Below are 24,637 nucleotides of genomic sequence, written 5' to 3'. Positions count from 1 at the left end.
TTAGCATTTGTGTTTTAAGCTTGCCTAATCCTGTAAGGTTTTCTCTAGCACCTCTGCTGTTGAACCTCAAATAGAATTTTCTTTTAATTTGAACAAGATCAACCTACAAGAACTATGTTCAGCACCAGCAAAAGGCAGAGGCAGGAGAAATCGGAAGCAGAGAGCATCTTATGGTGTCAGTTAAACTGCTCACAGAAAAGGGGAGGAAACAGTGCCTGCTTTAATATTGTTAAGAGCTAGCATTTAGCTTGGACGCATGGCTGATAAATTTCCTCTCGATTCATTCCAGTGATCACGGAGAATCTTAAAACTACAAGAGGCTGGTACAATTTGCTGGGAATATATGCTTTAATAATGTACAGATTAGTGCTTGGGGTCTGACAGGATCAAAGCTGGCACACAGAAACGGAAAAGTGCAGTCGAAAACAAGCATTCAAGTCGCTTGCTGCAAGTCTCCCAAGACTTTGAGGACAAAGGTGATGGTGCCTTCATAAGTCATGATTTTAAGATATCAGGAAAACATGACATTCCATCTGTAGAAGCGCCAGCTTTGGAGATGTATTTTCCCAAATGGACACAACAGAGTCCCTATAAGGCCACATCCTGACATAATGGCAGAGAGAACTCTGCAGAAGCTTCTCCAGCCTGTTTGAGGATTCTACCAGCCTTCTTGGATAGTGGCATGCCTTCTTCTCTGCTCTTGCTTCCCCACCCCTCCCCACCCCATCCCAGAGAAAACACCTCTCTGAGAAACACCGCTGCAGCTTCAACTATCTCGCCCCATAGTGAGCTTGTTCACAAGTCACTGTTGGCACAGCCCACAACCGGCTTCAGCGACAGTATTCCTGCTCAATCGTTGCCATCAGCTCCTCTTCGGAGTAATCGTAGGATATCTTGGCCTGCCTATCAAGCTTCTTGAGTGGTAGCCTGCAGAAATAATAATAATAATAATAATAATAATAATAATAAAAAATACAAACAAACAAACTATAGTCAATATGCAGAACTAAATGAAGGAGAGGCCCAATTTTTCTGCACCCCAATAGCAAACTGTTATTTCTGCACAGAGCCCGTTTTTTTTTTTACTTTGAATATCTTTTGTCTCCTATCTACACACTTTTAAAAATAAATATTTATCCAGAATATTTACGCCCCACCTTGAAATGCTAAATAAAATTGAGCTCGGAACAAAAGCAGGAACTTTTTGAAAAGGAAATGTGTCTGTATGTGTGGAAGAGGTGGAAATATATCCTCTGGGATCTGGGCATATTTAATTTAAATGAGGGAGAAGTCATGCAAATTGTAAGGACAGCAGAAAGAATTGTTCTGGAATAATAAATATCAAGCTAAAACAAAATTGTAGTAAAGGAACCTCTTTAATTAAACATCAGTAAGCCTATAAATATTATAATATAATATAATATAATATAATATAATATAATATAATATAATATAATATAATATAATGGGACATGGGTGGCGCTGTGGGTTAAACCAGAGCCTAGGGCTAACGGTTCGAATCCCCGTGATGGGGTGAGCTCCCGTTGCTCAGTCCCTGCTCCTGCCAAGCTAGCAGTTCGAAAGCACGAAGTGCAAGTAGATAAATAGGTACCGCTCTGGCAGGAAGGTAAACGGTGTTTCCGTGCGCTGCTCTGGTTCGCCAGAAGCGGCTTAGTCATGCTGGCCACATGACTGTACGCCGGTTTCCTCGGCCAATAAAGCGAGATGAGCCCGTAACCCCAGAGTCGTCTGCGACTGGACCTAATGGTCAGGGGTCCCGTTACCTTTAAGCCTATAAATAAAAGACAGATGCTTTCCTCCTTTAGCAAGAAGTGCAGAACTGTAGTGGGAATGCTTGTCAGGCAATTCTAGACCTTTCCCCGTCCTGTTCTGCATCACACAGCAGAGTGATTTATTTATTTTTAAGGCAAAGACATTGGATGCTATGAATAATTATTTTCAAATTTCCCAACACGCTTCTTGAGGAAACGGCTGTCCCTACTTAGGGGAACTCACTCAAAATCTAAATTAAGGCAACCAAATTCTGATGACGTTTGGTCTCCTCCAGTTTGCCTCAGGGTGAGTGGACTTCTCCACACTTACACAAGGATAAAAATAACAGCATTCCAATCGGGCTTCGTGGCCATCAAAAAGCTGAACGTTTCCTATGTGCCTGTAATACGCAGTGTGTGTGTGTGTTGGTTCCCAGACTGTTAAGCAAGAGATGAACTATATTAAGGTTACCAGATTTTTTTCAATGAATCCAGGGACACTTTTCAACTTCAGTAGGAATGAAAGGACTTTATCAGGCGACTGATTTGTAAATCCGGGGACTGTCCCCAGGAAACGGGGACGTCTGGTAACCTTAAACGATATAGGTGGAAACGGTGCCCTTTTCTGCAAAGAAGAATAATGATACTCTCGCCTCCATCATGGGCTGAAAGCCAATTCCTCACAGCAGGACTCCCTTGCCTCAGAGGTCCTCAGTGGGAGCTGTTGCCTGGCAACCGCCAACAAGGAAAGGCTTGCCTTCATCATGGGATGGAGCGAATTCCAGCTCCTCAGACCCACTCCCTTGCTCCAGAGGACCTCAGTGGGCAGAACCAGGAGAGACGAAGGATGAGCACACCGAAATGCCACCTGAGTAATCCTGCTGCCACCAGAGGGCCATTTCTGTTCCTGGTGCCAGATTCGAATGCCTTTTTTATTATTATTGACAGAATCTTTTGTAAGCTGCTCTGATAACTTCCTGCGGTTCTGAGGTGGGATAGAAGTATTCTGTAAAAACAAAACAATGCCCATGGCTGAAAGGATTGTCATTTGAATTCTGGCGACTTACTGGTTGGCAAAGTTGTTGCTCTCTAGGCCTGGAGTGGATCTTGCTGAAAACACCTGGGAACAAATCAACAGGACATCATGGGTGACACACAATGAAAAATCAAATTCACTGAAGTTTGTGCTCCTTTGTGCACAGGGAAGGTGGGAGTGGTAATTTTCTGTGGTTTATCTCTGATCTCGTAACTGTGATTAAGTGAGAGCTGAGGAACTGTGTGGCACCTGTTTTGCATTCAGGAACAACGAATTAAGCGTGCATCTGCAGCATCCAGACCCCTCTCTTATGTCTGTTGACTTAGCAGATATCCTGCTGCAGGATTCTATTTTAGAGCCCTGCCAGGGAAAGATGCCTGTAACATTACCCAAACCTGAAAGGAGTTTCAATTACAACACAATCTCAACAGTGTGTCATTATTTTCCTGTAATACCTGTCCTCCTTTTTTCTGCCACTATGCACTCTTAAACATAGTGAAGAGACCCAACATTACATCCGTGACAGTCCCACCACCACCCCAAGAAATGCCAGTCATAGCACAGAGCCTATTAAGTACACTGATGCTGTTGCATAATTTCTATTCGTTTCAGCAGGTCTTGTGCAGGAGAGATCCCTGTGGCACCGTGCTTTAAAAAAGTTTTCATATGAAACCACAGAATGGCTGTGTTTGTCACACACCAAATCAGGGCACAGCCAGGAATGGTTAAGAAGGTAAGCCACAAGATGGCATTGTTTCACTTAACACTATAGCAAGCAGAGTATTTTTTCATAAAACTAGAATTCAAAGGAGGGCTGAGGCTTTGTGCACATTATCAACACAAAACAGCTAGGTTCTTCTTTCTCGATTTGGATCAAAGCTGGTCAAAATGAACTACTTCGTTAAAAAATGCACTGTTGCCACCCTCCAGATGTCCCATGGAAGGGGCACACGGAGAAGGACCTCAGGTGACAGGCTCTGGGTCAGTTCATGTGGGATGAGACGGTTCTTACTAACTAGCTCATTCTTATGCATTTAGCTCTGTTATAGTTTCAAACACAGGACCCATGTGGACCACAAATATGCCAATCCTCTGAGTTCAAGCCATGCAAAATGCCTTTCTTAAAGCAATTCCTGGATCACCTCCAGAGCCAGGCAGCCTGCTTATTGAACATTTAACCCAGAGTTTGTGGGAAAGTTCAACAATTTGGGTGTTTCTTTAGCATCTGTCCTTGTTTGTTTGAGGGGAAGGTATTATGATGGGGAATAGCTTTGTGACAGACCTGTTGGGCTCCCTTGGAAGGAGGTGCACTCGCCTTCCAGGGAGGTTCCAAAGCAGAGATTAGGTGCTTCAGCTGAGATTTCTGCTTTGCAGCAGGGGGCCAACTTGAATAAAATATTGAAGGGGGGGAAGCCCCTTCCCGCATAATCGATCACACAACGCAGAGCACATACACTATTTGAATGGCAATGCCTATCAAATTTGTCCGGCCCTCACAAATATTTTACTGGGGGGGGGGGGTCGAAGACCCCTCGGCAGTCAGGCGTTGGCTCTTGTGCTTGCAGGGGTTTGGACTAGAACTAGATCACCGTCGGGCTCCCTCACAATTCTATGATTCCATGCGGCGTCGAATCATTTGTTATCCCGCTTTCCAGCACGCCAGGCCGCTTCAGAAAGCGCGCTGCGCAAGCGGCCCAAACCAACCGGAATCCCGCGCCTCGGCTTTGCGCCTGCGGGACAGACTCCCACCCCGCAAAAAACAGCTGCCTGGAAGCGCCCTTAAGACAGTGCACATGCCAATAAGGCGCGCGCTTTCTTCCAGGATCTTGCTCCCTCTCCCAGACCTTCCAAAAGTGCCTATTTTCCAACGACAACCCCAGATTTACAGAAGCCAACCCGGTTCCTGATTTGATCCTGGGATGTCCGGCTTTTCTTTAGGACGTTCCTATTTCTACGGCAGAAATGCTGGAGGATATGGAGCCATACGACACCCCCCCCCCCAGCCAAGGAAAAAAACCCTTGGGAAGCCGCCCAGAGTGGCTTGGGGCAACCGATCATCATTACTATTGTGGAATAGGACGTCCCTATTTGCATCGGAGAAATGTTGCCCGCCCGTCTACTAGATGCTCAGCTCGCTTTTCCAAAAATGCGTGAATGGAAACCCTGGACGCGCCGTCTCGCCTCCCCACCGACATGCAGCACCGCCTTACCTCCTCGCCGCTGCCCTCTGCCGGGCGGGAGCAGCCATCCCCGGCGGCCCCGAGGAGGAGGGGGCGGCGGCGTCGCCTCCCCGTCGGCTGCCCGAGCCCTTCGTCGTTGCACTCCTCCAGCACCCGGTCCAGAAGCTCCGAGTCCGAGTCGGACTCGCCCGCCGACGGCGAGGTGGTGGCGCGCGCCGGCGTTTGGCTGTAGCACCTGGGCTCCGCGCCCTGCTCCTCCTCTGCTCGGCCCTGCCTGGCGGGGGCGCTGATGCTCCCGCTGCCCCGGCCGGGGCCACGCCAGGGCTTCACCGAGCTGCGCCCTTTCCCCGGCCTGCTGCTGCCCGTGCCCATCGCCGACGCCCGGCTGTGTGGCTCGCGGCCGCCCCTGCCTAGCGCTGCTCCTCCGGCAGACCCATCGTTCGGGTTCCAGAGCTCAACTGTTGCTGGGGCTTGGCGGGCGGAGGCAGAGAGAGGGCGGGTGGGATCCTGGCTCCTCGCCTCGTCCTTGGAAATATATATATCTTTCCCTTGATCACAAAGTTAAGCGGTTTTGTTTCTAACCTAAGGACGAAAACGGTAGCAAGCAAAGGAGCTGGAAATCCAGCTCCGGCTTAAAGCAAGAAAAGCGAAGTTGGAATTATTTTCAGTCCTCCCTTCCCTCCCTCCCTCCCCCCCTCTTTTTTTTTTTTAATTCCAAGAATTTGGCCTTGAAAGAAACCAAATGGGTGTAACCTCCTTCCTCAGAATGAGGTTGGTTTCAAAAATAGTCTCTGGGCAAATATTCTTAAAAGAGTATTTTTCGACGCATGTGCTTATATGTGTATAGTCTTCATGATATATAGGTTGTACAGGAGGCACCTGTGAGGGAAATGCAACCCTCACAAATCATATATGCGGTGGATTCTTGGTGACTTGAAAACCGTTTCAAAATAAACAGATTCCTGGGATCTGGAGCAAATGCTGTGGAAAGTATTCAAAGGGTCCAAACCGCAGCTCAGCCTCTCCTTCTCTCTCTCTGTTGTATTCCCAAGTGCTCCAAAATACATTTCCTTTTAAAAGCAACATAGCAACTCAGCTGTTTAACATCTTTAAAATACTGCCAACCTATCTGTTAATCATATCTACTAGGGTGAATTGCAGAATTATTTGGTTAGATGTGCTGTTTCATTTGGACCACTGGAATGACGGCTCCCATCTCGATAAGACTGAAGCTCTAAGCCAAGATGGGGGACCTTCAAGGGGCAGGGGCTGCATCTGGCCCTTCAGACCTCTCTGTGTGGCCCTTGGGACAACAAAATCCCCTCCCCTGCCACACCCTGTCTCCCCAGGCCACATTCCTCAGCAACACTTCATTACACCTTCCTGAAGTTTTTTTCTTGGTTGATAGCATCCTTGAACTCTGGCCGGCTAAACGGAGTGAGGGCCGCCAATGGGTCTCAAACCCTCACTGGGTTAGGGGCTTCCCCTGCATGCGAAGACGAGCTCTGATGGATTGAGTGGACGAGACCAATAGTGGGTCCAATGGTCAAGAAGGCGGTTTCTGCATGTGCTGTAGAGGGAAGTGAGGGGCAGATGGGGCTCGCCAACCTGGGAAGGTAGCCCATCTAGGAGAAGGAAAACTCCAATCCTAAACTTCCGCTGCCTTGCAGGATATCTTCGGGAGAAGAAAAGGTAAGGAGTAATCCCTACACCAGGGGTCAGCAAACTTTTTCAGCAGGGGGCCGGTCCACTGTCCCTCAGGCCTTGTGGGGGGCCGGACTATATTTTGAAGGGAAAAAATGAACAAATTCCTATGCCCTACAAAGATGCATTTTAAATAAAACCACACATTCTACTCATGTAAAAACACACTGATTCCTGGACCATCCGCAGGCCGGATTTGGAAGGCGATTGGGCCTTAGTTTGCCTACCCATGTCCTACACAAACCCAGAGAGAAGTCCCTAAGGCAGTTAGATGGCGGCTAGTAAGCCTCCTTCTGGGAATTCAGGCAGCCAAGCTGGTGCCAAACGTGTTGCTTTGATTTCCTTGTCATCTGGGCAGTTCCGGGAGCAAGCAAATAGGAAATGCATCAAACCCCCCCCCCAAAAAAAAAGAGGTCGAGGGAGAGATTTGCATAAAATTTGCACATGTACAGTTGCAACTTTAGAAATAATTGGTATAATTTAAACAAAAATGTGTTTTGCTATAGCAGGAAAGGCTATGACCATATGAACTGTGTGCCTGCCCAGTCCGCTGCTATGACAGGAAACTTCAACCATTGCGCTATGCCTCCATTCTCGTAATTCTTAATCTTGAAAATGGACCTGGGTAGAGAAGCCCTTCAAACAGAGGACTCCTTCAAATAGAAGGCTGTTCTCTATAAAGCAGGGCACTTGGCCACTCTAGAAGTAAACCTCACTTTCTCTTTAGTAACTGCTTCGGGTTCCAGACATGTCTAATGGTGTGTTAGATTATGGCCAGGTTTGTTCATAACCCCATGCATGTTAGCGTTGTTGCTAGCTAAAATTGGTTTTAGATGATGAGAGCTTTCCTTTTCTGAGTGATTTGAAGTATGTTAAGATATACTTCAAAAAAAGAGGAGTTGCTATGCTCTGGAAGTTCTCCTGGACTGCTGCAGTGCCTTTTCTGCACAGGGTTGATTGGCTAGCAACTGTGTCATCCCAAATGGAAGATTCATGGCAATTTAAAAAGCTATTCTTTTGAAAATAATAACAAGTAGGACATAGAACAAAATGTTCCAGTATATCTTCCCCACTTCCTACCAGGAGCAGTCCAGGGCACTGGTGCACTCCTCCTGGATACTATGGCTATATATCAGGCCCGGTCCACTAATGAGACAAGGTGAGGTGCCTGCCTCAGGCAACAGAAGCCCAAGAAGCAATGCTTGTCTCATAAACCCGCCCACCAACAGACAAGTGGGACCAGCAGCAGCATCTGTTCCCTACAAGATCTCTCAGAAATCGCATAGCATCTCTCTGACTGTGAGGTTTTTAAGCAGAGGGTGGGTGGCCACCTGTCATGGATACCCTAGCTGAGACTCCTGTATTGCAGGGGGTTGGACTAGATGACCCTTGGAGTCCATTCCAACTCTACAATTCTGTGAAGATATGCCAGCCCTAGGAAAACACAACAGTTCAGCTGTCAGTTTGGCGAAACTATCCTGATTAAAATCTCCATAACCACCTCAGAATTTGACCCAAGGTCAGTGGAAGTTGCTGTGCATATTGTAAACTTGCCCCTATATAAATTGCCATCAATGCGTCCCGTCCCCCGCCCATTCAGCACACATGGATGTGTTTTTAGGGCCCCCATGTCCCCTTTCTGCGGTACAATGATCTCTCGATCTAATTTATTGTTGGCCTGTAAAACAAACTCTCCTGTTTCTTCCCCAATGCTATGGTTGCTTAGGCAACTCAGGGGCTTCCGATGGCAATTCCTTTTGTGCGGCACATTCCTCTCCAAATAGCGCAGCCCCCACAGATTAGCAATTTCCCTGCCTTTTTAGCCATGAAGAGTGAGCAAAGTCTGCCCCATCTTTTCTGTCAGCGGCATTGACCCTGTGCCAAGCTGAGGTTAATGTTTGCTGACTCTCTCCAGCTGGAATGTAAACAAGAGGATAAAAAAACAGGATTTGACTAACCTCTCTCTTCTGAGATTGCTAGAGGTGGCAATGTTGCTTCCTAGAGTACTGGCAGAAACAAGAACAGGCCCTTCTAGTCATTCTTATTAGTCTTCAGAAAACAAAAGGAATTAAAATGCAACATAGAAGAGAGGCTTTCCTGGCCTCTTTCAAATACTTTCAGCCAGTTCTCCTCTGGAAATAACATCCCCCAATTTTGAGGCAAGCTTCCCAGTTCGGAAGGAAGCGTCCCAAACTCTGTTTTCTGAGACTCTGACGGAGGTGGCCTGTTTGAATTACTTCACATTTTGACACAAGGGAAACTTCTCTGATATAAAAGAACTTTTCAATCCTCTGCAGTTTTTCCTGCAAAATAAACGGCAGCTTCTGATACTGCCAAGTTTTGAACTATTATTGTAGCGTAGGCTGGTTCAGCAGCAAGAAAATCCTCCATGCAGTGTGAACCCCACGAATGCTGGAAAATGCTGGAAAAAGGACCATGAGTTTTGAGTTGCCCTCCACAGTGGCTATTCACGTGGGCACATTTTCTACAGTTGCCCTGCTCCTGTGAATTGGCACTGGAAAGTGTGTCTGAGGGCACTTCCAGACTGTCACTGTCCTTTCACACAGGATTCAGTCGCACAGCGGCAAATTCAGTTTGCACAATTTAAGTTGATTTGGATCTCGTGCACAACAAACCTGCTCCCTCCACCTAGACTTTTTGCAATGGGCACTGTGGAGGTAACGTTTGCTTGCTGCAACATTTTCTAACCTCTCCCTGAATGAATCAGGATGAATGCCCAATAAACAGGTCATACGGAAAGCAATATTTGCCAGGAATTTTTCTCCCCTACATTCCTGACAGCTCACCATATGGAGGATTTTCTAGCCCGGTAAAACTGTTCTGCTAGCGGAAAGTTCTCTTTCAGCTCTTCTCAAATAACGTCTTAAGAATTATACATCTGAAGTTAGGAAAGGTTTGAGTATCACCATGACCAAGCCCTTCAACAACATTCTCAGGGCAGTTTGCAAAAATTAATTTACCTAGGGCGTTTCCAGGCAATTGTTGCTGCTTTGGGGTGGGATTCAGTCACATACCAGAAAATTAAGGTTGCACGATCATGGTTGAATGGGAGCTCTTGTGCAACAAGCTCCTTCGCTCCTCCGAAAAAAAACCCCAGACATTTTGCAATACTGAAAATGACAGGTAAATGAACTGAAAATTGTGGAAAAGCCCTTCCCTGGTGCAGCATTGTATAACCAAACAAATCTGAACGGATGCTCAATAAATAGCTGGCATGATCTAACCTCCCTGCACACTTTGTGCAAACAAGCCAGGATCAATGAGCAATAAGCAGACCACCTGGAAACAATCTTACTTACATAATTTGCATCCCACATCTTCAACATAAATCATTGGGTGGGCATATTTCACTGATATGTAGACGAGGAGGAACTTTTTCACAACAAAGGCCACACATGCCTCTCCCATCTATGCAAACAAGGGTCCTTATCAGTGCTCAATGACCTATTCCAGCCAGGCAAAAACACTCCAGGAGGATGTGAAGCAAGGCTGGTGAGAGGTGTGGGCTGGGAAAGAGGGAGCAGCTGGTGGTGGGGAGTCCCAAGGTCAGAGATGCCTGAAGAGCTGGCTACGGCCCCCAGGCCTTCCTCCCCTCCTCCATTTTTTCTTTTGTGTCATATATTTTAGATTGTACTCCTGAGGGTGGCGACTGTCTTGTACTTATCTATCTGTAAGCTGCTCCGAGAGCCTCTGTAGCTGAAAACCTGGGTTTAAAAAAAACCCTTAAATGCAGCAAAACAGAACGACAAATTCAACAAAACTCATGCACTGCATTTCGTATCTGCTTGGAAGCAAGTCCCACTGAGTTCAACAAAGGCTTATTCCCAGGGAAGAGCAAACAAGACTGCAACCTTAAGGGTTGAGCCCCTCTTCCTTGACTTCAACAATCTGCGGATTGGGAGCATTTTGAACGTAAAAGAAGAAAACAGCCACACATTTGGTTATTCAGACTGGTAACAAAACAGTGGATTAGCTAACAGAAGAACAGCTTTCCTGTTACTGAGTACCTTGAGCACTGTCATTCTTCACTGAACACAGTTTATTTATTAATCCACCCTCCTAACTTGTGTCTGCACAGGGAAAGCCACTTTTGCCATTATTTAAATTTGAGTGGAAAAAACAAAAGGTGTCTGGCATTTGCAGCTGAATGGACTTCATCCAGATTTTTAGGGGCACACCATGCCTAAAAACCAATCAAACTCTTTCCAAAGATGATATTAACAAACACTGATTTACTTGATTGGGGAGGGCAGCTGCCCCCCTGCCCCTCCTTGGCTATGCCAGGGTCTCGTTGACAATCACTCCCATATTTTGGAATTATTTGCCTTCTGAGTCTCTGTTGGTCCCCAGTCTTGCTGAGTTTCATTCTTCACTTATCTGCTGAACCAGCCCAATATATAATGCAGCGGTGGCTAACGCGTGGCACATGGGCCGGATCCTGCATGCAAAGTACCCTCCAGGCCCCCAGGTTTCCCCCTGATTTATCTCCCAAGTGCTCTACCTGATCTTTAGAGATTGGTCTCCAAAGATCAGGCAGAGTGCTTAATCTCCTGATTTCAGATCCTCTCTCAAGAGTAACAGAAAGGCTATTTTATTTCAAAACTTATCACTAAGCACCACGTTATAATGCAGGCATGCAAGCCAATATGCCTTTAAAATAACTCTGAGGGTGTGTATCCATGTGTAAAAGACGGGATAAACCTTTGAAAGGTTTTGTTTCTCCTGCTAGGGGGCAGCATTGTCATGAATACAGTAAATACTTCGCTATTCCATGCTTTTATGCAGGTGGGTGGCAGTGGGAAGCTAAGTTAAATACATTTGATGTACTTAACACCTTCTTTACCATGACCAGGCAACACAAAGCCACTAAAACAAGTTCCTGTTTCTAATAATACCTCTACAAGTGAGAGGCAGTATGATCAGTTACAGAAGCAGAGAATCCTCAAGGTCATTCCTCTCTTTCCTGTTCAACAGTCTAGCAGCCTCCAGTTGCAGTTCTTACCCCACTCAACACTCTGAATTTCTTCTGCAAGTTCAGAACCACCTTCATCATTTTCTTTGCAAAGTTTGATTATCCTCTTGCTAGATTGCCCATGCTATGTAAACAAGTGGGTCAGCTGGAGGCGTAGGCCGGTTTGATGCAGGGGAAAAAACCAATTACCCTTTCAACTTCTTTCTGTACAGCACTGGGCACTTTTTTCTTTCCAGTGTGAAGTCAAATTACGAAGGAATGTGAAATGCTTAATGTGGTCGCTGAAGCACTACAGCATACATTACACGTTCTGGTCAACCAGAGGTTCAAGCAGGGAAACGCTTATCTGGCTTGTGAACTGCGTCTTGAATTACATGAACACGTGCAGCCATATATCTGCGTCCATTTTAAGACAAGAGCAAAGGTTTATACATGTTCATGCGTTACAATGTGAACATGTGGAGAGCATGTGTGATGAATTAACATGGACCTCAAATGTAACTTCTTAATGCAGGTCTAATAAGGGATGGCATTTTGAATCCGGCTCAATATGGAACCCTTTTTAAAAGAGCAAAATGGTTGAAGTTAAAAGAATACAGCAAAAACAAAACAAAATACTTATTTCATTTCATTTTATTGTTATTGTTAGCTTTTCTCTTTTTCTGTATTCCCTGTTTTTGTTTAATAATTACACACCCACCATGCTATTGTTTTTAGGATTCGGTAAAGAGTATGTTTCTGTCATTGCAGTGAGATCATAAAGTTATCAGTTTACCTGATTTGTTTGAGTGTGCAAAACCCATCCACACATCCGCACCAAACATTTAAAGCAGATAGCTTCCCCCTAAAATCCTGGGAACTGTAGTAGTTTACCCCTTACTGAGCTATGTTTCCCTTCACTTTTAACAAACTGCAGTTCTCAGGATTCTTGTGGCAGGGGGAGAGGAGCCATATGCTTCAAATGCACGGTGTAGATGTGAAAATACATTATTAAACTATGTTCCCCCCATAACCATATACTTCTTTGAAGTATCAGTCTTTTCCTAATCCTTGATTGATGAATAGAAGGCATCAAAACTGATCTTAACAACATGTACTAAGCAGTAATCCCCATGGAAAAGCAATGCTAACTTCTGAATAAACACACATAGAACTGTGCTGCAAATTACATTTGTGGCCTAAAGACTTGGGGCAGCAGGGGAGAGCTAGGTTCCAGATGCAAAACATTGGGAGTGGGATAACCTAGCTCCATCCAAAGACTTTAGAAATGGGCTCTTTGCTGATCGCAATTAACCTCGCTTTGCAGTTGGATTCTTTCCAGCTCTGCCAAGACAGCAGATGACAGCAAGAGAGGCCTTTCTGAAGCTGGAGTTTACTTTTAATCACAGCCTGCACATATGTTGAATGTTGGCAGGCTTCCTCGCGGAGGAGCCTGCTTGTGACGGGCAAAGCTGAATAGCAGGAGGTGATCAGAAGACGCAAGAAGCTTCTTGTCTGTTCCCGGGAGACGCACAGAAATAGCTTCCTGTTAACTGAACCAAGGTATCACAGGTGGGGGCGAGTGCTGGTGGGGAAAGCCTATTAGAGGGATGTGCCAACATGCAGCACAGTCCTGGGCGATTGAGATCTGCAATTCATTGATCACTGTGTTGTACTAAGGGCTCCAGGATTGTGGCAGACAATCTCAAGATTCTCCTGCTGAGCTCAAGGGTGGGGAAGTTGTGGCCTTGCAGATGTTGTTCGACTACAACTCCCACCATCCCTGACCTTTGGCCATGCTGCCTGGGGCTGATGGGAGCTGGGGACTGAGAACATGTAGAGGGGCAACGGCTCTGCACCCCCAGCTATAAGCAACATACAAAATGGAGGTGCGTTGAGCGTGCCAGCCAAATTTGTGCTTGAAATATATATTGTTGAAGACAAGGGGAGAGAGACCCTTCTTGTTTTTCCCTTTAGGATACCTGGTTTTGCACCGGAACTAAGCCAACTGTGCAAGACCTATCTTCATTATGTCCCAAGGGCAGTGTTTGAAATTGACCAGGTGCATTTTGCACCTAGCTATTGGCCACACTAGCAGCACATCCAGTAGAATTTTATCCATGCTATTTTATCTGCACAATCAGAATGAATTTCAGGAACCAAAAAAGTTGTATTGGAAAACATGACTTTTAAGCCTTCTTGCCCCCAAATGGCAACTGGACATTCTGTTTTGGCGACTATAACCCTGGTTTAAGGAGCAATTTGGCGCCTAGCTTATATATCTGAGTTTCTAACACTGCCCAAAGGTGGGGAAAGATGTTGAGATGCAGGGTCAACCAAAAGCATTTTGTTTTCCAATGTAATGGACCCTCCTACCATTCTTTGTGCAGAAGGCAACCAGAGTAGCTTCAGCTCTGGCAACAGGGCATCTTCTACTGCACCTGAGGACAGGAAGGGGGTCAGGGCATGTTCATAGGTGGGGCCCAATGGGGCACTGCTCTGGGCAAGCTCCCACCTTGCCTACCTTGCTTCATACAACCAGCCTGAGAGGTTGGCCTTGGCTGTCAGCTCCCTCAACGTTAGTCCAAGTTTTACCCTTCTAGAACTAGTGAGAGGATGGGGACAAAGCTAGAACGGGTTGGTTCCACCTGCCATTGTCTCTGCTTCCGCCTACTGTTGGCCTCCATGCATTACATCCGCTGCCCTCCATCACCTTGCAGCCGTTTCCCAACCCCCTCAAGCATTTACCCCCGAGGCAGGCACCTCCTTCTACCTCATGGGATTGCCAATCCCATAAAGCAAACGTTTCCTGGAGAAAAAGTCCTTTAATCCTGCCAAGCATGTGAGCAACAATTACTGATTTCTCACTTGCCAGAAACGGATCGTTTTGGAGAGGCCCCAAAGTGCCACCATTTCAAGGTTGAGGTTTCATGGAGGTTTTGAACTGACAGACAGCCCAGCACCAAACCAGAAGAGTGAAAAGCAGACGCCATCTCCCAATAGAAAGAAGCACTGGGTTGCACAGCGTTTGGTGCTATATTTTCGCTGACTGCAGTGTGCCATGTGCCAAAGCCCATGATACTCGGAGGCTAACTGTGGACAAATGGTGAATACATTGGCACAGAAAGCAGAACGAATTGCAGTGACTGAATATCCAAATTTTTTTAAAAGCCTCATTAGGATGTGGATAAACCTTTAGCTAAGCTGTTTGCCACTGATGTTAACTGAATGCGTGACCTAGAACAGGCTGAGGGTGATATTTTTAATGGCCCAGTTGCATCCTCAAAACTTTGGCAACTTCTTCATTCCTCCTGAGAACACTACAGTAGTAGATAATAAAACACCTGATCCAAGAGACATCTGTTGTCTGTCATCGAGAAGCCAAGTATCATTTCTCTATGTGTTTTACCTTGCCCCCATCATATCTCATCTTGACCACTTCATTTATCAAGGAATCATGAAACTGTAGAGTCATCTAGTCCAACCCCTTGCAGTGCAGGAATCCTACCCACAGCCATCCCTGGGTGAGCTTGAACCATCAACCTTCTGGCTAACTGGAAGAAGCAATGGACCCTTCTGGCCTTTTGCTGTCCCATCTTTGTCCATTCACATCCATCCAGCACTTTGAGTGCCCAAGTCATTCTCATGTCATTCTGACAATGCGACTCTCTACCTTAAATCTCTTTGCTAGTTTCCCATCCACTCCTGGATCCCACCCTAGTTTCTTGTCCTCCCCTTCGAAAGCTACCATGGCCTTGCTCCTGTTTATATCTCTATACCTACTTAATAACAGCATAATCCATTCTTTTCTTCCAGAACTTAGTAAGAATAGGACATTGCAAAAACATTTTTTTTAAAAAAAGCATTAGCTTTCCTACATCTTTAACAAAATGCTGACTTAGAAAATCCTTTTCTTTACAAACGTAGTGGAGTCCAATGAATGCTAAACATTATCTTCTGTTGCGTAAGCTGTAATTTAAGGTACACCGACACCATTGCTATGGAAGTTAAAACACCCACTCTCTCATTGTCTAGGGCAGTATAGACAATGCCATTATTTTTATTATATGATTTATACTCCAATTATTTATTTCATTCAGTTCTTAATAGCGGCATATCAAATTGATTTATTTATAACAAATATCCATATAGAGTAATCTGGGCTTTTTTTTTAGTTTTTAAGAAATTTATTCAGAAACTCAAGATCTACCTTCCAAACATACCTGCAAACACACTCTAAGAGCATTTACTCAAAGGTAATAACACTGAGTCACAGAACAGTAAGTATTTGAGAGGCTGCAGCTGGCAATTGGAAATAATAATAATAATAAACCAATAATGGTAAAGATGTATTATTATTGTTATATATTGTTATTATTATTACTGTAATTTATTGTGCTTCCAATATTAGGATATCATCTACCAACGGAGACGAAAGAAGAGGAACAAAAAAAAGAGAGAAAAGCGCCACGTGATCAGTTTTCTCTAACCAATTGGAAACGCCGCAGGTTGACAGGCAGTTCCAGCAGGGTCAGACGAGCAACGTTTTAAAGGGCGCGGCCCTTTCAGCCAATGAGAACAAAGAGGAGCAAAGGCGAATGGGAGGAAAAGGGGTGGGGCGGAGGAAAAGGAGCGGCATCGCTACTGGTTCCCGCGTTCGGCAGCTCTTTGTTGCCGGAACGCTCAGCCAATGGAAGGGCAGAGTGGGCGGAACGTCGCCGCAGCTTCCCGCGGTTTCTTGGCCGCAGTTTAATTCGATGGCAAGCGCCGGGTGGAGCGGGGGGAGAGGGTTCCCTCCTGTGATTGGGCGGCCGGGCGTTCTGGCGCCAAGTTCGAAGCGCATATAAAGCAGCAAGTGGGCCGGGGCCTCCTTCCCACTGCCATCCGCACCCAGCGTCGCGAAGGGTTTCTGCCGCCGCCGCCGCCTCGCTCTTCGCCTCGCTCGCTTCTCTCTCTCGCCCGCCACCGGCCATGATCTCCTCCTCCGCCCGCAGCCCGCTCTCGGCTCGCAACGAGCAGCAGCGCCTCAATTCGCGACTGCCGCCGCTGAAGGATTTGGCGTTGAAGGACAAGGAGAACACGGTGGGTTGGGAAGGGGGAACCGGGAGCCCGTCGGCGGGCTGGGGAAGAAGGGCTTAATTCCCTTAACCTGATCAATGCGCCCAGGACAACCAAGGCCTTTTTTTGGGGGGGGGAGTCGATCCCCCTCGTTATCCTTATGCCCCTTAATTAGTCCTCGGAGCTGCCTTGCAGCGCAAAGGTCCATGGCGAGTCGTCAAAACCGAGCCCCCCCCCACTGAATCAGAATTGTAGAGTTGGAAGGGATCCCCCCCCGGGTCATGTAGCCCAGCCCCCTGCAATGCAGGAATCTCAACTAGATCACCCCTGACAGATGGCAGAAGTCTTGGAGGTCTTCTTCATTTTGGCGCTTCCTTTACTTCGTTAAAAAGGACAAGCGACCTCCCCCTGTTCTGCCTTCGCACCCTAAAAAGCGCGCGGTTTTAATCGGTCTTTTGTGTCCCTCCTCTTTGGGGTCCTGCAGCCTCCGTCGCTCAGCGCTACCCGGGTCCTGGCGTCCAAAACGGCGCGGAAGATATTTCAAGAACCCGGCCTTGAGGCGGTGAGTCCCATCTTGGGAGGAGGAAAGGGGACTTGGTGGGGGAGGGGGAGCCATTTATGGGGGGAGGTGTTAAAATGGGGGGGGCGCGCGCGCGCGCTTGATCGTTTTGTGGCGAGGAGGCTTCTGTTCCCGCCGTCATACGAGTTGAAGGGGGCGCTGCTTAGCCTCCCCGGCGGAGCATTTGGCGCCAAATGCTCGGATTATACAAAGGATCAGGATGCCCCGACCGCCCCCAGGAAAGGGTGGGGCGGGGGTTGAAGCATTAGCCTCTGGGTTGCTATAACCGACATTTTCTCCTAGGTGAAGTCCTCTGCCCAGCTTTTAGCTTTAAGGCTTAGATTCTGTCTTTCTACTTTCTTGTCATTATTAATTAGGTTTATCTGCTTGCCTTCTGTGACTGTTTTAGTGGTTCATAAACGTAAAAGGAATGCGTGATTAAAACACACAGCAAAGGAAGCAATTCTGTCAGAAGCACTTCTGTATAAAACATTCACTAAAACAAGCCCGCTGTAAAGAATAATTGAAAAGGGAATTTTAAAAGTTGGATCAAGATCAAGTTTAGGGGAAAGCATGGCTGAATGAGCTTGTCTTTAAGCACGGACAGAATGCCAGTATGGGTGGGTATGTCCTTTAGGTTTTTAAGTCTCCAAGATAGACTCACAATGTATAAGGGCATCCAAATTACGATTATATATTGGCTGCCCAATTAATTTTCACTCTTAAGTCTAGCCTGTTTTACCTCCATCCCATCTGCTTGGCCCATTCCTTTTGTTTCTATTTTTTTGTCAAAATTCTACCTGGGTTTAAGTCAAACGTCTTTTTCCTTGTGTCTCACTCCTTGGTAATAATCTTGCCCATACTTGTGTTATACATTTTGCCTCATAACTAAAGTTCCTGATGTAATTCAAGTTCCACTCCATAGCTCCCTTGTCATTGTTTTAATTCAGTCTTATTTCCTTAATTCATTTTTAAGCCAATTGCCTGCTACTTCTTCTTCTTCTTCTTCTTCTTCTTCTTCTTCTTCTTCTTCTTCTTCTTTATTTGCAATCTGACTGGGTTGCCCCAGCCACTCTGGACAGCTCCCAACAGAATATTAGAAGCATGATAAAACATTAAAAGCTTCCCATTAAAAACAGATATCTTCTAAAAGCCAAATAGATGTTTATTTCCTTGACATCTGACAATGGTTTTAAGCTTTCCATCACTTACCCAGCCCATGTGCTAAGTCAGCATTTTTGTGTAGAACCCTACTCCTTTTTCATTTCCAGGAAAAAGAGATTTGGTGCTTGCGTTCATGTATTAGAGAAGCGGGTTGATATATTACATTTGTGACTTTAGGATGCACCTAAAGGAGTGACACAGCTGCCTTCAAACAGTGTACAAGATGAACCTCTTCTTCGGGAGAATCCCAACCGGTTCGTCATCTTTCCCATTCAGTACCATGACATTTGGCAAATGTACAAGAAAGCAGAAGCATCCTTTTGGACGGCTGAAGAGGTGAGAGGCTTGTGTTTCTTCTAGGTTTGAGCGGATGCAGGCATGATAGCAGACAGAGGTGCATTGCAGTCATATAGGCATATTTCAGATTCTCCCTTAACATTGCTGCATTTTCATTGGCTGCTTTGTACACTTAGGTGGACCTCTCCAAAGATCTCCGGCACTGGGAATCCTTGAAGCCTGAAGAGAAATATTTCATTTCACACATCTTGGCGTTCTTTGCTGCAAGTGATGGCATTGTCAATGAAAATTTGGTAAGTATGCAGAATAACTTCTGGGTTCCATAGTAACTTAAAAGTACCACCTTCATGTTTCCTCCTATCCAAGCTACCGTAGATTCCGGCGTATTAGGCGACTGGGCGTATTAGACAATCCCTCAAATTGGCAGCTGCAATTTGGGGATTTGTCTTATAAGCGCAGTTGCCTAATATGCTGGGCAGCTCCGTGCCGGGAGAAAGTTTAAAGATGTGAAAGCTTTTTGAGCTTCTCAAGTCTTCATTAGGCAAATGGAATATTCAGTTCATAAATGTGTATCCCATGGCTTTTCATATTCCATGTTTCAGAACTTGAGGGTGGCATGGCTATCGGGGTGAATCTACACACAGGAAAAACCCACTATAAATAAGTCAGAAATTAGATCGTTATAACAAAACCACTATGGAAAATTGTGTTGAAAAATTCTTTGCTCTCTGGAGCCATCTGGTGTTGCACATTTATAACGCATTCAAATCATTGTTTCTTTCACTAATGTAGCTGAGTCCCAGGTTTCCTCTTGCCCAAAGAGAAAGAGTTATGAAAAGAGTATTGAAAATCCAAGTCAAACAATAGGTTTTAGTGTCCTCCTTTTTGTGTCCTTCTCACACTATTTTTTAACAAGGGTACGACAATTGCCTTTCAGTAGGTCAGAATTTGGGTGATATGAGTTTTTGCTGTTTTGAAAGCTGGGATGAAAATAGTTTCCTGCTACTCCTAATACCTCAATTAGATCTTGAAAAATCTTAAGGCAAGTTAATACCCTAAATTTCCATTCCAAAAACAGTTAAACTACCTTATAACCTATCTGGGCGCTCCCCCCTCCCCCGCTGTAATATTCCACTTGCAGAGATGTTTTTGAATCATGCTATCTCATTACTTGACCAATATGCTGCTGCATAATCTGGCAGCTGTCAGACATACCTTGCCATTTTGCTGGTGAAGTGTTTTTGTTGTTTTGTTGGCTTTACTTTTCCAAAAGAAGTAACATTTATAACTTAAATGTTATGTTATGTCCTCTAGGTGGAGCGATTCAGCCAAGAAGTGCAGGTCACAGAAGCTCGCTGTTTCTACGGCTTCCAGATTGCCATGGAAAACATCCATTCAGAAATGTATAGTTTACTTATTGATACCTATATCAAAGATCCCAAAGAGAGGTTAGTGCTGTTTTGAGACAAATATTTTCTTATTCTATAGTGATTTTAAAATAAATAAATGAATATGCATAAATATTTTAAATACTGAAATGCTTCAAAGTCTAGGTCTTTTTTTTTTTTAAAGTTCGTGCTTTTAAAACTTACTAGCATTGTAGAAGGACACTTGATTCTCTTACAAAACGTGCAAAAAAAAAAGTCCTACCTATTCAACGTTCTTGTATTTTTCACTGCAATAGAGACTGTGAAACAGCATGAGCTTTGGCTGTATAATTTGTCTTGATTTCTTTTAGTTAGGCTGCTTCCTCTAATTCCTGGGTTCTAATCCTTGCTAATTTCTGGTCTCTTCATTTTTCAGCCTAAGGGAGGGTGGGATTCAAATCTCGTTACAACAAATTGTACTCTTAGCTGTGTTATTGTATCCTTTTAGGGAATTTCTGTTCAATGCAGTTGAAACCTTGCCTTGTGTTAAAAAGAAAGCCGATTGGGCAATGCGCTGGATTGGGGACAAACAGGCAGCATACGGTGAGTGTTGCACTTGGTTCTGCTTTCTGGCACATCTGTCCTTTTCCATCATTTGACAAGTCTCATCACCCAAATCAACAACGGGCTTTTCTCCCAACAGGAGAACGAGTTGTAGCCTTTGCTGCGGTGGAAGGCATATTCTTCTCTGGCTCTTTTGCATCTATATTTTGGCTGAAGAAAAGAGGGTTGATGCCTGGGCTCACTTTCTCTAATGAACTGATCAGCAGAGACGAGGTAAGGCTTCGCACTTCCCATTTAGCTAATCAAACTATTTTGTTCCTGCTCTCTCAGATGCTTAAAAGGCATAACACAAAAGGAAAAGGGATTGGGAGGGAGGAGGAAAACGAAAGCAAATGTGGCAACTAGTTATTAGTTTAAGAATTCTTAAATGTTTTCTGTATGGCAGGCAGAGAGGGAAGAAAGCTCCCTGCAGCTGCTCCTTCTTTGGCTGATGGACAGAACCGGAGGAGGGAGCGTCCTCCCCCTTGCTAGGGTGTTCTTCCTGGGAGTCTTAACTTTCCAGTAGCCCTTGGACCCCTGGTATGACAAAAGCTGGGGTGTTAACCCTTCAACTCTGTAGCCCCAGGGCACTGTTTACCTGTTATTTCTGGAACCTCCCTCCCCAGGAAATTCATTTAAATGTTTCACAGTATCTAATTATTATTGATGACTTGAGCACATAACTTCCACCCAAAGGTTAATTCTGCTAGATGGAGGAATGTTTGAGAGTAAAGCTCACTGGGAATGAAAATGAATTGAATTTGCATTGCTGGCAGCCATGGAAAACTGAAGATCACCCAAAGTATTGTTCATATGGAACCTATGCAGAAATCTTATTACTTGTTACAGCCACTCTACTGTTTCAGGCTCTTCAGGTTTGCTGATGATACAGAGGAAAACTGCATCCCCCCCCCCACCCACCAGCAGTTCTCTGAAATATCCCAATTATTTTTTTTTCCAGGGCTTGCACTGCGATTTTGCTTGCCTAATGTTCAAGCACTTGGTACACAAACCATCTGAGGAAAGAGTGAAAGAGATCATCACTAATGCTGTCAGGATAGAACAGGTAATTGGCAAGTCTTTCTGGTGGTGGCAAAAAGTGCCTGCAGAAAAAAGGGCACGGAAAGCTTAAAAGTTAGCAGGGCGTTAAATTGTCTAGATGGTGTAGGATTTGCATACTTACATACTTGTTCACTTAAATGCAGGAATTCTTGACGGAAGCACTGCCTGTAAAGCTAATTGGCATGAATTGCACTTTAATGAAGCAGTATATTGAATTCGTAGCAGACAGACTGATACTGGAACTAGGTTTTAACAAGGTAAGTTCTGTGCTCTTTGCCTCTTAAGGGATGAACATTAAGCAACTGCTCTCTGGCTCGTTAGTGGAAATTTGTGATTAAGAAACAGACTAATTCAGGGGTGCAGTTTATTTATTTCAATTTATATTCTGCCAAAATGCACTCAAGGTGAACATGCAGTATAATGCTTTTTTTGTACATAAGTAATTTTGATTATCATTTTCAAGGGATGTTCCCGTTTACATATAACAACGTTTCATCCGTGACTTGTGGATTTCATGTTCTTAATGCTAAATCTGCTGGGTTCTTTTTGCAGTGACTCACTGTTATGCTTGCATAGTCTTGCTTAATTTTTCTAGAGGCCCTTGGTCTATTGATTCTTTTTATATTTACAACGCAAGGGTTTATACTGGTAGAGAGGGGGTCCCTAAATGGTTAAGGCATAAATTTGCACTTGTTGAATCAAACAAAAACAAAACTCCACTTGGTCCAGTACTACTTGCAGTGATTCCAGTAATCTGCAGGTCATAGGCGATCCACAAGACATTAGCCAGTTAAGCAATGATGGACGGTCTTGCCTTGCTCTGCTCAGTAATTAATAGGCAGGTTATACATGAACATGTACCATTCAGGGTAAAGGGACCCCTGACCATTAGGTCCAGTCGTGACAGACTGGGGTTGCAGCGCTCATCTCACTTTACTGGCCGAGGGAGCCGGCGTACAGCTTCCAGGTCATGTGGCCAGCATGACTAAGCTGCTTCTAGCAAACCAGAGCAGCGCATGGAAACGCCATTTACCTTCCCGCCAGAGCAGTACCTATTTATCTACTTGCACTTTGATGTGCTTTCAAGGTGGGTGGGCAGGAGCAGGGACCGAGCAATGGGAGTTCACCCCGTCACGGGGATTCGAACCGCCGACCTTCTGATTGGCAAGTCCTAGGCACAGCGCCACCCGCGTCCCTTACCATTCAGGGTAAGATATAGGCAAATAAAAAATGGATACTTCCGTCAGGGAAAGCAGGAGAGAGAGAGCAGATGGGTCTTAAGAAATTTAATTTTATAGAACTGGAATTCAGGTGGGAGACTTGCAGATACAAGCTGCGGGATGTAAAGATAGTACGGAATGAATAGAAACCAGGATACTATATACCAGGAGCCTTATATGAGGTGTAAAAGTACTGTATTTACTCTAGTCAAATGCACCATCAAACCAATGCACACCTCAATTTTCAGAACCTTGAAACAAACAAAAAAGTATTTGCTGGCGAATGTAAATGTGCCATCAAGTCTAATGCGCACCTCAATTTTCGCAACGTAATTTGGCCAAAAAAAGGTGAGCATTAGGTTCAAGTAAATATGGTAGGTTGTTTGGGACTAGATGTTAACAAGGTTACTTGTATGATGTTCAGCATTGCCTGTCAGATTGTGTATCCTAGATAAGACCCATAAGCTGTCAATTTTATTTGTCTTCAGATATTCCAAGCTGAGAATCCATTTGACTTCATGGAGAATATCTCACTGGAGGGTAAAACTAACTTCTTTGAAAAGCGTGTGGGAGAATATCAGAGGATGGGGGTGATGTCGAAACCTACAGACAACTCTTTCACTCTGGATGCAGACTTCTAAATTGAACCCAAAACTGTTTTGGGGTTTGCTTGAAATAGCTAGCAGTCTGTCCAGTTGTCCTCAAAATCCTTGCTCTTATAATGTGTGGTGGTACTTTAGAAAAGTTTGGGAATTTTGTTTGTTTCCGGTGCTGATAAATGTATTCGTACAATACATGGGTCGCTTGATTATCAGAAATATCGGTGCTTGCTAGTCTGTTCCGTTATCTGGTCATAGGTCACCAGTAGTTCCTCCACAGAAAAGCAAGTTATACGGGGTGCTGTATAGAAAGTGGCAGTTTCATGGCCTCTTTTATGGGCTGTAGACCAGCTGCAGAAGCTACATAACCACATTGCCTCTGAGCAGGTTTTAAGTCTTTATTTACTATTTTAATAATTTGTACATAAATATGGCACTTTAATAATAAAGGTCTGTCCTACAATTCCTTGAAAAGGCTGTGGTAATGTGGGAGTTTAGAATGAACTCTTTTTAGACTGCTTTTCATCTTCATTTCTCTGATTTACTTGCATGTAAATTAAATACCCGAAGTGCTGAAATGAAAATCTCTCGGATGTGTATGGCTTCCGATAAAAGTAGACTTTGTATAGAAGTAAAAACTTGAATAAAGCTCCAGTTTTCAAACTGCTGGATCAAATGATGTTGAGTTGCCTTCTGAATGTGCACCTTTTTCTCTCTTCCACTCCCAGCTTTCCTTGCTGGCCTTTTAAAACCTGCTTGGTTGAGCCACAATTGCTTCTAGCCCTGTTCTGAATGACCAGTGTTTTGGGATATAACTAAAGGCCTACGCTTCCTTACCATTCAGGAGGGCTGTGTGTCTGTGTGTGTGGTATTTCTGGCAATGACCTGGATAAGTGTGAATGGCTGAATATGAACAACCGTTGAAGGCAAAAGGCGGGGGGAAGAGTGGGCAGATAAGTAAATGGAGTTTGCTTTATTGAAGGGGAAAAGCTTTATTATACAGACTTATGCAGGTTGCTTCACAACATAAGGCCATCGAAGTGG

The 24,637-nt window shown here is 44.9% G+C and overlaps 2 protein-coding genes across 2 annotated transcripts; one reads left to right on the top strand and one right to left on the bottom strand.

Annotated features, from left to right (window-relative positions):
- Nucleotides 1-329: 329 nt before the first annotated feature.
- Nucleotides 330-5,667, bottom strand: CYS1 (cystin 1). Its single transcript, XM_081906653.1, has 3 exons — nt 5,019-5,667; nt 2,840-2,892; nt 330-927 (listed from the first exon to the last, which is right to left on the bottom strand). The coding sequence occupies exons 1-3, from the start codon at nt 5,358-5,360 to the stop codon at nt 831-833; spliced, it is 492 nt and encodes a 163-aa protein (XP_081762779.1). The 5' UTR covers nt 5,361-5,667; the 3' UTR covers nt 330-830.
- A 10,788-nt stretch (nt 5,668-16,455) lies between these two features.
- RRM2 (ribonucleotide reductase regulatory subunit M2) lies at nt 16,456-24,269 on the top strand. The gene is made up of 10 exons (XM_081906443.1): nt 16,456-16,746; nt 17,207-17,284; nt 18,623-18,781; nt 18,919-19,035; nt 20,057-20,190; nt 20,618-20,712; nt 20,813-20,946; nt 21,674-21,778; nt 21,918-22,031; nt 23,483-24,269. The coding sequence occupies exons 1-10, from the start codon at nt 16,636-16,638 to the stop codon at nt 23,633-23,635; spliced, it is 1,200 nt and encodes a 399-aa protein (XP_081762569.1). The 5' UTR covers nt 16,456-16,635; the 3' UTR covers nt 23,636-24,269.
- The last annotated feature ends 368 nt before the right edge of the window (nt 24,270-24,637 follow it).

The sequence above is a fragment of the Podarcis melisellensis genome, assembly GCF_964234715.1.
Source record: "Podarcis melisellensis genome assembly, chromosome: 3".
In the NCBI taxonomy this organism is placed as follows: Eukaryota; Metazoa; Chordata; class Lepidosauria; order Squamata; family Lacertidae; genus Podarcis; species Podarcis melisellensis.
This window is presented reverse-complemented; position numbering and strand designations above follow the sequence as displayed.